This window comes from Indicator indicator, chromosome 24 (assembly GCF_027791375.1).
Source record: "Indicator indicator isolate 239-I01 chromosome 24, UM_Iind_1.1, whole genome shotgun sequence".
NCBI lineage: Eukaryota > Metazoa > Chordata > Aves > Piciformes > Indicatoridae > Indicator > Indicator indicator.
In genome coordinates, this window is record NC_072033.1 from 3,441,969 (window position 1) to 3,459,797 (window position 17,829).

Below are 17,829 nucleotides of genomic sequence, written 5' to 3' on the forward strand. Positions count from 1 at the left end.
TTGGCTTTGGAGCACCACCTGGCTCCATCCTCGCCACGTCCCACGGTAGCAAACCTGCACCCTGCCAGCCTGCTGGAAGGTGCCCCAGGGCATCAGCTGCCCTCTGCAGCTATGGCAGGAGGTGCCAGCCCCCACCGAGGCTACATGGCCCTGGCCCCAGGGCTTCAGCTGTCCAGGATCAGCCGGGAAGCAGCCTCCCCAGCAGTTTCAGCACGCCTGGCTTTGCTGGGGGCTCCTGGGCATGGTGGTGGCACCGCGCTGGGGTGAATCCTGCCTGGATGCCCAGGGTGGGGTGTGGGTGGCCAGCAGGCCCTGCTGAGCTCATCCCTATAGTTAGCTGCTCTGCCATTGTAATCCCAGATCACAAAGAGCCGGGGGGGAGCCAGGGGGGCAGAGCTGCCACCGGACACACGCCAAGCATCTCTCGGCAGCCTCTGCCTTTCCTAATTAGGCTATGGCCGAGCCTAGGAATGTCCACGGCTCCTGGCAGTGGTGTTGGGCCCTTTAGTGTCCTTTATATAGCCCTTATCTATGTGTCACTTGAAATCAACCTGGCCTACACCCTCCCACATCACCCTCCGCCCCCCATCCCTCCGGGCACTGCCATCTCTCTCTGGCCTTGGCCTCCATCTCTCCTTCCCCTTTGCTCCATGGAGGATGTGGGTGGTCAGGGCACCCCATGGCAGCTGTCAGGGTGCAACAGGGACCTGCCTGCCAGGCCCACACGGGGCTTTGTCACCTGGCATGGTGGCAGGAAGGGATAAGGAGGCCAACAGCTGCTGGCCTAGGGGGTGACATGGCCTGGGGGACGTCCTGGGGCACGAAGTGTCTGCCTGAGGCTCCCCCAGGAGCCTCAACCACTCACAGCAGGGCATGGCGAAGGCACTTACGTGATGAGCATGGACTGGTTTTCACGGTCTGGAAGAGAATGGGCAGGGGTTAGAGCAGTTCCACCCACCTCCTGCCCTCACCCAGAAGCCCAGTCCCCCCAGGCTGGGGGTCCCCAGGGGCAGGGCTTACTGCGCAGCATGTCATTGTAGGCATTGTCAGCGATGGAGTAGATGTGGGGGGGAGCCTCGGTGCGGCGCTTCCCCTTGTAGGCAGCCACCACTGGTGCCGTGTAGACAGGCAGCCACTTGTAGGGGTTGATGGTGACACAGAAGAGCCCCGAGTAGGTCTGCAGGGGGAAAAGGGAGTGGGTAAGGGGTGGGATTTCCCCCCCTCGCTCCATGAGGTGTCCTCCTTCCCCGCCCGGGTGCCACCAGCTTACGTAGATCATCCAGTGGGAGTAGCGGCGCTTGAGGTTGTAGAGCACGGAGGCCTCGTTGAGGTGTGTCAGCATGGCCATGTCCTCGATCATGTCGAACTTGGGGGGGTTCATGGGCTGCACATCATCCTCCTTCACCACCCGTGTCTGACAGGGGAGCGGGGGACACGTCAGGCAGACCCTAGCCCCTCTGTCACCCCCAAACACCCTCTCCCCCAAAAGCTGCTAGGCGGAGGGACGCGCTGGCAGCCCCACGCTGGGGACAACCCTGGCGTCATGCCTGCTGTCCCCCCCAAAACAGGGCTGCCCTCCATTTCAGGGGGAGAGGGCTAGAGGAGCCCCACCAGCACCTTCCAGCTGGGACAAGCAAGCCTCAGAACCATTCCCTCCCCAGGGAGACAGACTGTGGTCAAGCTTTACAGGAGGAGGATCCAAGCCAGGGGGGTACCAAGATGTCACCTCACAACACGCTCAAGCCCCTGCCCTGCACCCTCCTTCACAGCTTGAAACCCCACAGTGGCACAGCCTTTAGCTCAGAGAGCTCCCTGGTTATCTGGGCAAACAGCTGAAGCCTGAAGCCCATCACTTCTAACTGGATTCCTTTAATCCCCCAAAGCCAGACACAGGGAGAACTATCGCATTACCTCTCTGGCCTGGCTGGAAGGAGCTGGATTTAGCAAATGGTCTTGTTAGTAGAGATTAAACAAAACCTTTCCAAAGAGGTTTGTCTGGGGTGGTTTTACAGGTGGCTCTGAAGCCTGTGGTGTTGCCAGCTGCTAGGTGCTCAAAGCAGGAGGGTAGCTAGAGGGATAAAGGTGGGGGTATGGCTCTTGGAAGTTTTCTGCTAGAAGTGCTGCTCCAGGGGAAGGAGCTTTGGACTTCGTAAATCCACGACAAATTGTTTAAAAAGGCAGTTTCAAGGGGAAAGAGCACCAAGAAAAGATGTGTTTGCAAACTGCTTTGCAGAAGCTGAAGAGCTTTTAACATCAGAGCAGATGTTTTGACCTTATACCTTCTCGCCAATGAATTTTATCCTGGAAAGGGCAAATTTATTTACTTTCCTCTCCCTTCCCCCCCGCCCCCCAGTTTCAGACAAAAATCTTTTCAAAGCCTTGACACTTTTCACAAACAATTACATCTCTTTCTTCTAAATTCAGCAGAAGAGCACTTAGTGCTGTGCTGACCAGCCAAGAAACCACTGAGCCCTATCAGCCACTGCCTGGGCAGGTCCTGGTTCTGCTTCCCAGTTTTACACCAGTTGCACTGCAGTGAAGTTGCAGGGCCAGGCGAATTCCATAGCCAAGAAAATAATAGTAATGAAGCTCATCTGCAGCTGTTGCTGCTGGATATTATTTGGACAAATATCAGCAGATCCTTGCTTTGCCTGCTGGAAAACTGGAGCCTCACCGCTAGCTACAGCTGGTCCTATCCCCTTAGCCCAGGTCACAGAAGCACAAAATGGTAGGAGTTGGGAGGGACCTTTGAAGACCACCAACTCCAACCCCCCTGCCAGATTAGGATCACCTAAAGCAGATCACACAGGAGCATGTCCAGGCAGGTCTTGAAAGTCTCCAGAGATGGAGCCTCCACCGCCTCTCTGGGCAGCCTGTGCCAGTGCTCTGCTGCCCTCAAAGCACAGAAGCTCCTTCTCATGTTTAGATAGCCCAAGTCCTATCCCTGTTCTCCCAAGAGCACAGCTCACCCCACTGCAGAACCTGGTGAAAAGGAGCAGGATGTGGCCAGCTGGCCCTTACCTCTTGTTCCAGCCTCGGAGCCCAGGCAGACAGCAGCTCAGCACTGCAAGAGGCTGTGCTGGGGCAGGGGCAGCCCTGGGGCAGCCAGAGCTGTGCTGGGCCAGTCTGACCCTCCTGCTTCACTCTGTCCCACACAGTAAATGTGTTTGGAAACAAACACCCAACGGGGGGATGCTGAACCCTGCCACTCTTGGCAAGTAACTGGCCTACGTGTCCTGACTCACCATGGTGTGTGTCCCCTCGGGGCATGAGTGATGGCCAAGAGTGGAAGGGTTATCAGCAAGAGCTCAGATGTTTCAGACAGCATCTTGTCACACCTCACTCCCCTCCACACACACTCACTCTCCCTTGGGGAAGCAAAGGTGCTTTGCTTACTTCCTTATTCTTGGTTTCCACTGTGACTTTGCCACCAGAGCTTTCTTTGATTTCCACTTCAATGTAAGCTTCTTTCTCATCTGGGATCCAAACTCGCTTCTTTCCTGGAGAGGAGGGGAGAGGAGAGGAAAGGGGAAGGGAAAGGGGAAGGGGAAGGGAAAGGGAAAGGGACAGGGAAAGGGAAAGGGAAAGGGAAAGGGAAAGGGAAAGGGAAAGGGAAAGGGAAAGGGGAAAGGGAAAGGGAAAGGGAAAGGGGAAAGGGAAAGGGGAAGGGGAAAGGGAAGTGGAAGGGGAAGGGAAAGGGGAAGGGAAAGGGAAAGGGGAAGGGGAAGGGGAAGGGGAAGGGGAAGGGGAAGGGGAAGGGAAGGGAAAGGGAAAGGGAAAGGGAAAGGGAAAGGGAAAGGGAAAGGGAAAGGGAAAGGGAAAGGGAAAGGGAAAGGGAAAGGGAAAGGGAAAGGGGAAGGGGAAGGGGAAGGAGAAAGGGAAAGAAGAAGGGGAAACGGAAAGGGTAAGGGAAGGGAAAGGGAAAGGGGAATGAGAAGAGGAAAGGGAAAGGGGAATGAGAATGAGAAGGGGAAAGGGAAAGGGAACACAAAACAGGCTGAAATGTAGGAAACCATCTGAAATTGTCAACTGAAAGGCACAGGAATGCAGTCCAACAACACAGAAGGGCAGCAATTACTCCTTCCTATCTTCTTGGTGATAGGAGCTGAGATTTCTTTGCCGCCTTCATGACTGGCAGCCTGACAGCAGTCTGCTGCTTCACCTGTGCTCCCACTTGGACCATCATGAAAGAAGGACAGTGAAAGGAAGCAAAAATCTCCTTGTTTTCTGAACATAAAGGAACAAGTTTGGCCCTGGGACCCCAGCACAGTCAGATGTGGTACAGTAGGGTGGCTGGGACAGAGCTGACACCTCCAAAGTGAAATGTGTCTGGAGAAGGCTTTGATGCCAGTCCCTCAGCCCATCTCCCCCAGATTTCCTTCTCCTCATGGTGAGGGGAGATGAAAGGCCACCCCCATCCACATCTCAGCAAAGAGAAGTGAAAGTCAAACACCTCATTTTCCTACTTATGAGGTTTTCCTGTGCTGCAGGGTGGTGGGGAAAATCCTGCAGCACCCAGAATACCATGAGGAGCAGGGCTGGAGAAGGGCTGGTGATGGTCTCCAAAGAGAGCCATGGCCATGGGGCTGACAGGGGGCACCCACAGAAGGCTGTTCTGAGAGCTGCCTTGGGGGTCTTACCATCAAATGGAATTGTCTGAAGCTTCAGCTGCTCCGTGTAGCTCTTCCGGAGGTATTCAGCAGCCTCCCCAAACTCGCTCATGTCCAGCATAGACATCTTGCCTAGCTGGAGGACGACTTGGCAGCAGTGAAGGAAGAGTGAAAGACACCCAAACACTGAAAGGAGGGAAGGGACAAGGTGTTAGTGTGTGGCTGCTGGGCTGCTGACCAACAGCAATGCAGACACCAAGCACCCTTTTGATTTTAGAGAGAGAGAAGACAGTGACAACAATACAAGCTAATAATAACTGGCACAAGACAATTACTAAACACTTTCCCTTCTGCTGCCATGAGCCCAGCACTGCCAGAACCAGCTGGGTGAACCCACCCTGGGTCTCAAAATCCACGCTGGCATTGTAGGTGTCACCAGAGATCACCAACAACGATCTCTTTGCCTGAGAAACTCAGCTAAATCTTCTTCCAGACCTGATGGAGCCCTGGTCCAATGCACAAAAACCTCTACAAAGCCCCAGAAGAGCAATAATGCAGGAAGATAAAAGCAAGACTGGAGCTGTTATCCCTGGGAAGATCCCTTCTAGAAGACAGCTGCTTGAGAAGCGCTTTTACGACAGCGCTTTTCTAATCCCCATCTCAGGCAGCATCACACACAGCAGAGCTTTGAAACCCCACAGCCATCATCACCACAGCCACTGCTGGTAGGCAGCAAGTTGGCAAAGAGCTCAGATCTTTGCAAAAACTCTCTGTCCCACCCTCCCCTGTAGTGCCAGAGTCAGCCCTTGCCCTGCAGGAGCATCCAGCTTGCAGAGGTGGAGCGGGTTAGTAGCGGAGGAGAAGCACACACAGCCATGCTCTTCGTTACTAACCTTGGTGACAGGACTGAGTGGCTGTGTGCAAGGCAAAGCCCCTTTTTATTGTGTCTGTCAAGGTCAGAGTGGGAAAAGATATGTCAGAAATTCCCATGTGTCATGTCCCCACAGCTCCATTGGTGCTGCTGTCCCACTGCCCGCAGAGACACAAAAGGCAAACTTCGCTTTTATCTCGCTGCAAGTGCAGCCTGGTTATTTTTATTCCTGTATTGTCAGGCGAGTACAAAGGCAGAGCCAGAGGCTCCAGCTCAGGCAGCAGAGCAGCTCTCCAAGCCTGCCCCTGCTCCTGCTCTGGTGGGGAGCAGAGGAATGAGAACTTCACCGTTTCATAAACTCATAGAATTTTTTGGGTTGGAAGAAACCTCTGCGGTCATCCAGTCCCAGCCCAGCCCCACCATGGCCACAGGTTTCTGCAACACCTCCAGGGATGGGGACTCCACCACCTCCCTGGGCAGCCTGTGCCAATCCCTGACCACTCTTGCAGCAAAGAAACTTTTCCTCATCTCCAACCTAAACCACTCCTGGTGCAATTTCAGGCCATTTTATCCCATAATAGTAGGGAGAAGAGACCAATCCCCACCCCACTCCAACCTGTTTTCAGAGAGCACTGAGGTCTCCCCTCAGCCTCCTCGTCTCCAGACTAAACAACCCCAGTTCCCTCAGCTGCTCCCCACAAGACCTCTTCTCCAGACCCTTCACCAGTTGTCCTTCTCTGAACACACTCCTGCCCCTGAGCAATCTGTCTTCCTGCTCCTTCCCCCACACCCTGCCAGGAGAGCTGCTGCCTGGTGGGATGTGTGTAGCCCTTGGCTTTCTGAGCAGGACCATCCCAACCTTTTGCCCAGCTCTGGTTCAGCCTGCCCCTGGCCAGACTGCCCAGGAATGGGGGGGACCAAGGAAGGACCTTAGAGCTTGATCTCTGCTACCTCAGAGGGCCTGGCTTGTTTCCTGAGGCACACCAGCTGCTGCCCTTTCAATACCAACCACCACAAACACCAGAATTTACTTTTCTGGTTATATAAATCAAACTCAACAGTTTGTCAGAGGGTCTGATGCTCCTCTGAGCTGTAGTGACCTGAGGGCAGCACCCCAGGGGAGGCAGACTGCTGGGTATGGAGGCTAAAGCCCCCCCACTCTGTCTTGCTGCTGTGGATGAGCTCTGCCTTTGGCAAGCCCTGCCCAGCAGTAAGCCCCCCAGATCCTGCTCCCAGAGCTCACTCACCTTGTTGGAGCTTGGTTCATGGTTGGGCCAGATTAAAGTTCTTTCCACAGCGAGGTTCCTGGGTTTCCTCCACACCACTGTACCCAGCTGGCACCCAAAGACACCATGTACAAAGTGCTGATTGCAGCCCTGAGCTCCACCCCAGCAGCACCTCCATGGGCTTCCCAGGAGGGGAATGACACCTGGCAGGGGCCAGTCAGACCCAAGGGCCAGCCATGCCATGGGGATTTCTGTGCCAGCCTCAGGGAAAAGCCATTTTAGCTGCTGGCATCCAAAGTGTAGCGAGGCTTCTGCTCTCCAGGCTGGTGGTGTTCCTGCCTCCCCAAAGGACTCTCATGCCTGTCCACCACACACCCTGCTCCCTTCTTTGCCTTTGCTTTGGTGCCTGTTAATTCCACAGCAGGGCTGGATGTGTTTTTAAAGCCCCCTCTGCCTCCTGCCCACACCAGGCCAGGACATGCCACTGTCAAGGGCAGGACCAGCACACACCACCCCCAGGGTAGAGGGCCCCAGGGCCCAGCCCAGTGACTGCAGCCAGGCTGGGATGCTCCCACCCAGGTGGGCTGCCACTCTTCAGGCCAGCAGAAACATGGCTGGGTCCTCTCTGCCACTGCTCTGCTCCTTCCTGGGCACGAAGCCTTCCCATGGCCCCTGTGGGAGCAGAGGCACTCCTGGGGGCTGCTGGGATTCAACAGACTTGTGTGACACAGGCTGCAGAGCTGGAAATGAGCCCAGCTAGGGCTGGGTGACTTGGGAGCCACATGTGCAGGTGCAGGGAGGGGCAGCATTTGGGACCTCCACCCTTGGTGCCAAACCAGCTCCTGGCTCCCAAGTTGTGTGGTCACGTCCCAGGGCCACAACAGTTAGAGCTGACCCCAGTGAGGTGGTACTGAAGAACCAGGAGCCATGGCTGCAGGGGTTTGCTCTTCTCCACTCACCACCCCTGCCCCCCAAAGTAACCCCTTCTGAGCAGGGGAAACTGAGGCACAGGGTGAGGAAAGATTAGCTGCACAGTGCTGTGCCCAGGCTGGCTGTGGCACAGCCTTCACCATGGCCAGAACAGCAGCACTGGGAGCTGCTCAGGGCACGTGGCTTCAGCCTGGGCTCACAGCCCAGGTTGCAGAGAGGTTTTTGCAGCCCCAGAACCTGCCCTGAACCTAAGCCAGGCCCTGAAGGGGGTTTCTGCTGAAGGGGGTCAGCCCTTCCACCCAGTGCACAAGCCTGGTTTGCTGCTACACCCCATGACTGAGCTCCCAGTGCTGTTCTCTTGCTCCCTGCCCTCCCTCCCTGCTCTGGAGTGAAGTCTGGGAGTTCATGAGATGGAGGAGAGCTCCAGACTTGTGCCCTGTGGCTTGAGCCCCAGCAGAGAGGATGGCTGGGCTCAGGAATGGGCTGATGCTGCCTTCAGTGGCTGCAGTGTAATGCGAGGACTTTGCACAGCACCAATCCTCCCTAGGAATCCAAATGCTGCATGGAGGGGAGCCTGCAGCATGGACCAGCTGACTCTAGGCACACCAGGATAGAACAAGGTGCAAGCCCCCACCCCCATGTCCCATGTGGGCACTCTCACCTGGCTGGTGCTCAGAAGCTCAGGTCCTCACTGGGGTCTGGCAGCAGTTTGGTACAGAGCTGAACTCTGCAAATGTGTCTGCTGCAAAGCCCCTGGGAAGCCCACCATGGGGACAGCAATCCTGAGATCCCCCTTGCCCATGATGTGACAGAGGTGCTCAGCTGTGCTGAGATAGCAGTTTCAGTGTCCCCAAGAGCCATGGGCACTGGCAGGCCACACACCCTGCTGAAATTACCCTGGTGGTCTTCTGCCTCTCCATCCTGGCCTCAGAGTCAGGTTTCCACCCACATCCTGGAGGAACTGAAGGACTTTGGAGTGTCTGGTGCCAAGTACCATTGCCATGAGCAGCCTGGCAGTGGGATGAGCCCTCAGCCCTACCAGCTGGCCCAGCCTCACACATTCCTCTCAGGGCATGTGCTCGCCCCATGCTCTGCTCACCCCCTCCCCTGCTTTAAAGGGATTTTATTTTTGGAGATCCCTTCTGCAGTTCCTTCTGCTCTCCCCAGCTTCTCTCCCTCTTTGAAGAGGTTCCAGCAGGGTCCATCAAAGGATGGACCTGCAGAAGGGGGAAATGTGGAATGGTTGTCCCAGCAGCTGCTGGAGGGCACTTCCTCTGGGGTTGGGTGGGCTTGGGGATGGAGTCTGCCATCTGCTCTGCAGGGGGGTAGGAAGCTCAGGCTCATGTTGCTGGCAAGGTTGGAGCTGTGCTCTGCTCAGAGAGGTGTGATGGGGCATCCTCAGTGGGCCACACAGAGCTCCTCCCTGGGCCTCCCACAAAACCCCATGGGCACTCCCCTCCCTGAGCAGAGGGGAGATTGCTTTAGGTGGTTGGTAGCCAAAGCAAAGAGGCTGCCCAAATGTGCCACAACCATCCTCAGCAGGGGGAAGCATCTCCTGTGGGCACTGAGGCATCCCCATTTCTCCCCCTCCATAGCTCTGTGCTTGATGTTGGTGTCCCATGATGTTGTGGGAGAGCATAAGGCTCCTAGGCCACGTCCCCAAGGGCTGGACAAGCCTCTCCTCATGGGTGAGGACACCACCAGACTGCAGAGCTGCCCCTTCCATGAGCATTTTGAGGCCAGATCTGCTCCCAGCCAGCTCTGGAGAGCCAGGAGGGTGCCAAGGGGCTCAGCCAGCCTCTCTGGAGCAATCCCCTGGCTGCTCCCTGACCCCTGGGAGGAATGCTCCCCATTAGCAGGCTCTGATAAGTGGCAGGAAGGAGAATCACTCCACATGTCAGGCAGTTTGTGAGAGGTTTCCACACTTAACATATCCTCACTATCAGCTCCCTGCCATGCACTGGGGGGGACACAAAGGTGGCTGATTAGATAAAGGCAATCTGCAGAGGAGCTATTTCAGGCATATTTCCATCCAGTGGGAATGTCTGCTCACAGTGAGACAGGAGGAGGTGACAGGCCAGCCCTGCCAGCCCAACACCAGCCCCCTGGCTATGCAAGCCCCTAAATCCCCACAGCCCTGTCCCACCAGGGTGAGAAAGACAGCAGCCACCACCCCAGCATGGCTTCCCATGCAGCCCTTGGCATCATAGAATCACAGAATTGTCAGGGTTGGAAGGGACCTCGAGGATCACCCAGTTCCAACCCCCTCTGCCATGGACAGGGATATCTCACACTAGATCAGGTTGCCCAGAGCCACATCCAGCCTGGCCTTAAACACCTCCAGGGATGAGGCTTCCTTCCACCACCTCCCTGAAGATCTTCTGATAGGTGCAGCAGTGATGCCACTGCAGGGCCCCCAAAGGGCAGATGCGCCTGGGGGGGTTGGGATGGGGTTAGCACTGGACCCCCTCATCTCACAGCTCCCTGGGCACTTCCCAGCACAAGCATTCTGCTGCCTGGATGTCCCACCCTGGAGACAGTGCTGGGGCCCTGCCCTAAGCTGGCTGTCCTTTGATCAGGAGTGCTTCTGTGGACCTTCAGGAACATGCATGAAGCTGCTGCTGCCCTGAGTGCTTGGGTGCAGCAGGACACAGCTCACTCTGGCATGAGCTTTGGCCAGCATGGGCACACTGGGGGCTGTGCTGCTGGCTACCATGCTTGCACTGCCTGCAGGAAGTCCCCCAAATGAATATCAGGATGGCAAAAGTACCTGGAAGAGACGTGATGGGAGAAATTCATGGCCAAATGTAGCAAGCAAGGTGCTCAGGAGGTCAGAGGCAGGCAAGGAGCCAACGACATCACCTGCAGAATGGGAAAACCAGGAGAGTGGGAAACCAGGCCAGGGTGTTTGGGGCTCTGAGCAACTTGATCTATTTGAAGACATCCCTGCTCACTGCAGGGGGCTTGGACTAGATGACCTTTAAAGGTCCTTTCCAACCAAAACCAGTCTCTGATTCTGAAAGTGGAGAGTTTTAATTCATTCACTTCAAATTCACCATCTCTGAGCTTCCAGGGGTTTTCTTTTCTCTAGTGGGACTGACCCTGCAGAACATCTGTTTAGGAGTGAAGGCTGTGTTGAGCACTGCAAAAATGACAGGAATGTCTGAGTGAAGCTGCTGGAGGTTTTGGAAAGCCTCACAGGAGGGAAGAGAATCCTGCCTGGTTCATTTGAATGCTTAATAGCATCTTAATTGCAGCTGCCTGCCAGGACAGACCCTGGCACAGAGCAGCTGCTGGCAATTGTGGCCAAGAGCTGCCTTGGAGGCTGTGAGGGAGGTGCAGAGCTGGAGCAGAACCAGAGCTAGGACAGGGTGCTGGCAGCACATGTGCAGGATCTGTCCCTGCAGTGCTCTGGCTGCTGTGGTTTTCTATCAGCTTCCACCTGCTGAGGAAGGGGGGTGGTGTCCTGCACACACACTGAGCCCACACAGCCAGCCTCTGGCAGGGCACTGATCCCTGGCATCACCCCACCACAGCTCCCTGCCCTCTTCACTCCTCATGCACCTTCCCCTTTGCTCCATGGGAAACTACAGCAGGGTGATGTTGAGGAGATCACACAGACTCACAGGATGTTAGGGGTTGGAAAGGACCTCCAGAGATCATCCAGTCCAACCCCCCTGCCAGACCAGGACCATAGTATCCAGTGCAGGTCACATAGGAATGCACTGGAAAAGTCTCTGGAGACTCCACAACCTCTCTGGGCAGCCTGCTCCAGTCCTCTGTTACCCTCACAGTGCAGAAGTTCCTCCTCACGTTGAGGTGGAACCTCCTGTGCTGGAGTTTCCATCCATTGCCCCTGTTCCTATCCCAGGGTGCAACTGAGCAGAGCCTGACCCCTGCCTCTTGACCCCCAGCCCTCAGATGTTTATAAACATTGATTCAATCCCCTCTCAGTTTTCTCTTCTCCAGACTGAGCAGCCCCAGGGCTCTCAGCCTCTCCTCACAGGGCAGTGCTCCAGATGAGCTGATGGCCACACTGGGCTGGGACCTACTTGGGTTTAGCAGTTGTGCCCTTGGCCTGGTGAAGACCATGGCCCTGCTTTCCTGGCTCATTGACTCAGCCTTCTGCTCACTGCAGGCTCAGACACTGCTTGGCTTGTCCTTCCCACCATGCTTAGCCATCCCAGCAGACTGAGCTCACTTTATCTCATGGCAAAGGACAACTGTTCAAGATGGAGTGGCAACAGACATTGGAGCTCCTCATGGGACCTGGCAGGCTTGGACCTTCCTTGAGACTGGCTGTCACCTAGGAGCAACATTCCTGCATATCCTGACATCAAGGCAGGAGACCTCACCTCACTCTGGCCCCTCAGACATCAGCAAAGGTCTGATTCCCAGTCTCTAGCCTGGATACACTCTGGTGGGATGGCATCTTGCAGACAGCAGCTTTGCCCTGTGCCTAAACAAGGCTCTGCCCCCTGACAGAATCACAGAATCATTTTGGTTGGAAAAGACCTTTCATAGCACTCAGCCCAGCCATTATCCATCTGATGTTTGGCTCCAAGGGTTACCCTGAGCACCCCAGTGCAGCAGCTGAGCTGGACACAACACACACAGAGCCTGTGCTACCACCTATTTGTTGTCCAATGGGTGGAATAAACCTCCCTAAAAGCTACCTTGGGGAGCAAGTCCTGGTGTTGGTGAGCCTCTGGCCCTGGAGGACCAGCTGCTGGGTCCATGCATGCAGAGTGGTGGTTACTGGGGCTGTGCCTGCACAGATCTGCTCTCCAGCAGAAGGGATCAGTATCTATGGCTGGTCCCCACCTTGGTGCTGCAGGAGCCTGGGCACAGCAGGCCAGAAGGCAAATCACAGCCTGGGCTGCATCAGAAGCTGCGTTGCCAGCAGAGCCAGAGAGGTGATTCTGCCTCTTTGCTCTGCTCTGGGGAGACCTCACCTGGAGTGCTGTGTGCAGGCCTGAAGCCCTCAGTACAGGAAGGACATGGACCTGATGGAGAGGGTCCAGAGGAGGGCCATGAAAACGATCAGGGGGTTGGAGCAGCTCTGCTTTGGGGACATGCTGAGGGAGCTGGGGGTGTTCAGCCTGGAGTAGAGGAGGCTCCAGGGAGACCTTAAAGCAGCCTTCTAGTACCTGAAGGGTACAGGAAGGATGGAGAGAGACTGTTTGCAAAGGCCTGCAGGGACAGGACAAGAGACAATGGCTTCAAACTAGAGAAGGGCAGATTGAGATTGGATATCAGGAAGAACTTCTTCACCATGAGGGTGGTAGAACACTGGAACAGGTTGCCCAGAGAGGTGCTTGAGGCCCCATCCCGAGAGGTATTCAAGGTGAGGCTCAACGAGGCCCTGGGCAACCTGATCTAATTGGGGATGTCCCTGCTGACTGCAGGGAGCTCAGACTGGATGAGCTTTAGAGGTTCCTTCTGGCCTGGACCATTCTATGATTCTGTGACTCTAGGATTCCATGACTCGATGACTCTGTGACTTTGTGCTTCTATGACTCCATAATTCTATGATTCTATGACTCCATGACTCCATGACTCTATGATTCTATGACTCTATGACTCTATGACTCTGTGACTCTGTGACTCTGTGACTCTAGCATTCTATAATTCTATGATTCTATGACTCTGTGACTCCATGACTCTATGACTCTATGATTCTATGACTCTATGACTCTATGACTCTGTGACTCTGTGACTCTAGCATTCTATAATTCTATGATTCTATGACTCTGTGACTCTAGCATTCTATAATTCTATGACTCCATGACTCTATGACTCTATGACTCTATGACTCTATGACTCTATGACTCTGTGACTCTGTGACTCTGTGACTCTAGCATTCTATGATTCTATGATTCTATGACTCTGTGACTCTAGCATTCTATGATTCTATGATTCTATGACTCTATGACTCCATGACTCTATGACTCTATGATTCTATGATTCTATGACTCTATGACTCTCTGGTTCTATGATTCTATGATTCTATGACTCTATGACTCTATGACTCTATGACTCTCTGGTTCTATGATTCTATGATTCTATGACTCTATGACTCTATGACTCTATGACTCTATGATTCTATGATTCTATGACTCTATGACTCTATGACTCTATGGTTCTATGACTCTATGACTCTATGACTCTATGATTCTATGACTCTATGACTCTATGATTCTATGATTCTATGACTCTATGACTCTATGACTCTATGACTCTATGACTCTATGATTCTATGACTCTATGACTCTATGACTCTATGATTCTATGACTCTATGATTCTATGACTCTATGACTCTATGACTCTATGACTCTATGACTCTATGATTCTATGACTCTATGACTCTATGACTCTATGATTCTATGACTCTATGACTCTATGATTCTATGACTCTATGACTCTATGACTCTATGACTCTATGACTCTATGACTCTATGACTCTATGACTCTATGACTCTATGACTCTATGACTCTATGACTCTATGACTCTATGATTCTATGACTCTATGACTCTATGACTCTATGACTCTATGACTCTATGACTCTATGATTCTATGATTCTATGATTCTATGACTCTATGATTCTATGACTCTATGACTCTATGATTCTATGATTCTATGATTCTATGACTCTATGATTCTATGACTCTATGACTCTTGATTCTATGATTCTATGATTCTATGACTCTATGACTCTATGACTCTATGATTCTATGACTCTATGACTCTATGACTCTATGACTCTATGATTCTATGACTCTATGACTCTATGACTCTATGATTCTATGATTCTATGACTCTATGACTCTATGACTCTATGACTCTATGATTCTATGACTCTATGACTCTATGACTCTATGATTCTATGACTCTATGACTCTATGATTCTATGACTCTATGACTCTATGACTCTATGACTCTATGACTCTATGATTCTATGATTCTATGATTCTATGACTCTATGACTCTATGACTCTATGACTCTATGACTCTATGATTCTATGATTCTATGACTCTATGACTCTATGACTCTATGACTCTCTGGTTCTATGATTCTATGATTCTATGACTCTATGACTCTATGACTCTATGATTCTATGACTCTATGACTCTATGACTCTATGACTCTATGATTCTATGACTCTATGACTCTCTGGTTCTATGATTCTATGATTCTATGACTCTATGACTCTATGACTCTATGACTCTATGATTCTATGACTCTATGACTCTATGACTCTATGATTCTATGACTACGATTCTATGACTCTATGACTCTCTGGTTCTATGATTCTATGACTCTATGACTCTATGACTCTATGATTCTATGATTCTATGACTATGATTCTATGACTCTATGACTCTCTGGTTCTATGATTCTATGACTCTATGACTCTATGATTCTATGATTCTATGATTCTATGACTCTATGACTCTATGACTCTATGATTCTATGATTCTATGACTATGATTCTATGACTCTATGATCTCTATGATTCTATGACTCTATGACTCTATGACTCTATGATTCTATGACTATGACTCTCTGGTTCTATGATTCTATGATTCTATGACTCTATGATTCTATGATTCTATGATTCTATGATTCTATGACTCTATGACTCTATGATTCTATGATTCTATGACTCTATGATTCTATGATTCTATGACTCTATGATTCTATGATTCTATGTTTCTATGACTCTATGACTCTATGATTCTATGATTCTATGACTCTATGATCTCTGTTCTATGATTCTATGATTCTATGACTCTATGACTCTATGATTCTATGATTCTATGACTCTATGACTCTCTGGTTCTATGATTCTATGATTCTATGATTCTATGACTCTATGACTCTATGATTCTATGATTCTATGACTCTATGACTCTATGACTCTCTGGTTCTATGATTCTATGATTCTATGATTCTATGACTCTATGACTCTATGATTCTATGATTCTATGATTCTATGACTCTATGACTCTCTGTTCTATGATTCTATGATTCTATGATTCTATGACTCTATGACTCTATGATTCTATGACTCTATGACTCTATGATTCTATGATTCTATGACTCTATGACTCTATGACTCTATGATTCTATGACTCTATGACTCTCTGGTTCTATGATTCTATGATTCTATGACTCTATGATTCTATGATTCTATGACTCTATGACTCTCTGGTTCTATGATTCTATGATTCTATGATTCTATGATTCTATGACTCTATGACTCTATGATTCTATGACTCTATGACTCTCTGGTTCTATGATTCTATGACTCTATGACTCTATGACTCTATGATTCTATGACTCTATGATTCTATGATTCTATGATCTATGACTCTTGTTCTATGATTCTATGACTCTATGACTCTATGACTCTATGATTCTATGACTCTATGACTCTATGATTCTATGATTCTATGACTCTATGACTCTATGACTCTATGATTCTATGACTCTATGATTCTATGATTCTATGATTCTATGACTCTATGACTCTATGATTCTATGACTCTATGACTCTATGATTCTATGATTCTATGACTCTATGACTCTATGATTCTATGACTCTATGACTCTATGATTCTATGATTCTATGACTCTATGACTCTATGATTCTATGACTCTATGACTCTATGATTCTATGACTCTATGACTCTATGACTCTATGATTCTATGACTCTATGACTCTATGACTCTATGATTCTATGACTCTATGACTCTATGATTCTATGACTCTATGACTCTATGATTCTATGATTCTATGATTCTATGACTCTATGATTCTATGACTCTATGACTCTATGATTCTATGATTCTATGACTCTATGATTCTATGATTCTATGACTCTATGACTCTATGATTCTATGATTCTATGACTCTATGACTCTATGATTCTATGATTCTATGATTCTATGACTCTATGATTCTATGACTCTATGATTCTATGATTCTATGATTCTATGACTCTATGATTCTATGATTCTATGATTCTATGACTCTATGACTCTATGATTCTATGACTCTATGACTCTATGATTCTATGATTCTATGACTCTATGACTCTATGATTCTATGACTCTATGACTCTATGATTCTATGACTCTATGACTCTATGACTCTATGACTCTATGTTCTATGATTCTATGATTCTATGATTCTATGACTCTATGACTCTCTGGTTCTATGATTCTATGACTCTATGACTCTATGACTCTATGACTCTCTGGTTCTATGATTCTATGACTCTATGACTCTATGACTCTATGACTCTATGTTCTATGATTCTATGATTCTATGACTCTATGACTCTCTGGTTCTATGATTCTATGACTCTATGACTCTATGACTCTATGACTCTCTGGTTCTATGATTCTATGACTCTATGACTCTATGACTCTATGATTCCATGACTCTATGACTCTATGATTCTATGACTCTATGATTCTATGACTCTATGACTCTATGACTCTATGATTCTATGATTCTATGATTCTATGACTCTATGACTCTATGACTCTCTGGTTCTATGATTCTATGACTCTATGACTCTCTGGTTCTATGATTCTATGATTCTATGACTCTATGACTCTATGACTCTATGACTCTATGATTCTATGATTCTATGACTCTATGATTCTATGACTCTCTGGTTCTATGATTCTATGACTCTGACTCTATGACTCTCTGGTTCTATGATTCTATGATTCTATGACTCTATGACTCTATGACTCTCTGGTTCTATGATTCTATGACTCTATGACTCTATGACTATGACTCTATGACTCTATGACTCTATGATTCCATGTGGCAGCTTTGTTTTCCAGCAGCCAGTCTCGGGCCTCTCTCACAGCCTGGCTCAGTGCTATTTATACCTTGCTCCACGGCCACCTCAGGGTGCAGAAAGGCCTGGTGGAAAAGCTAAGGAAGTGAAATGACTTTGGGGGAAGAAATGACACTACCCATTTATAAATAACCCTGGTTTCATTGATCTTTTAGATGCTCTCTTGGCAGAGAGTCCGATGTCACCGCTCCAGCAATGCAGACAATACTTGGGCATTGTTTTATTCTCAGTTACAGGGAAAAAGGACAGCACCAGCTGCCTTTCTATCTATAGCCCATGAGAGCACCCTTCAATTGTTCTGCACTT

At 50.3% G+C, this 17,829-nt stretch overlaps 1 protein-coding gene across 1 annotated transcript in view; it reads right to left on the minus strand.

Moving 5' to 3' along the window:
- The window catches only part of MYH7B (myosin heavy chain 7B), a 32,503-nt gene extending 27,766 nt beyond the window's left edge, over nt 1-4,737 (minus strand). Inside the window, exons 1-5 of the mRNA XM_054392150.1 lie at nt 4,641-4,737; nt 3,397-3,500; nt 1,271-1,414; nt 1,021-1,177; nt 891-918 (exon numbers count right to left, since the gene is read on the minus strand). Of these exons, the coding sequence (XP_054248125.1) occupies nt 891-918; nt 1,021-1,177; nt 1,271-1,414; nt 3,397-3,500; nt 4,641-4,737 (530 nt within the window). The remainder of the gene's footprint in view (nt 1-890; nt 919-1,020; nt 1,178-1,270; nt 1,415-3,396; nt 3,501-4,640) is intronic.
- Nucleotides 4,738-17,829: the final 13,092 nt, after the last annotated feature.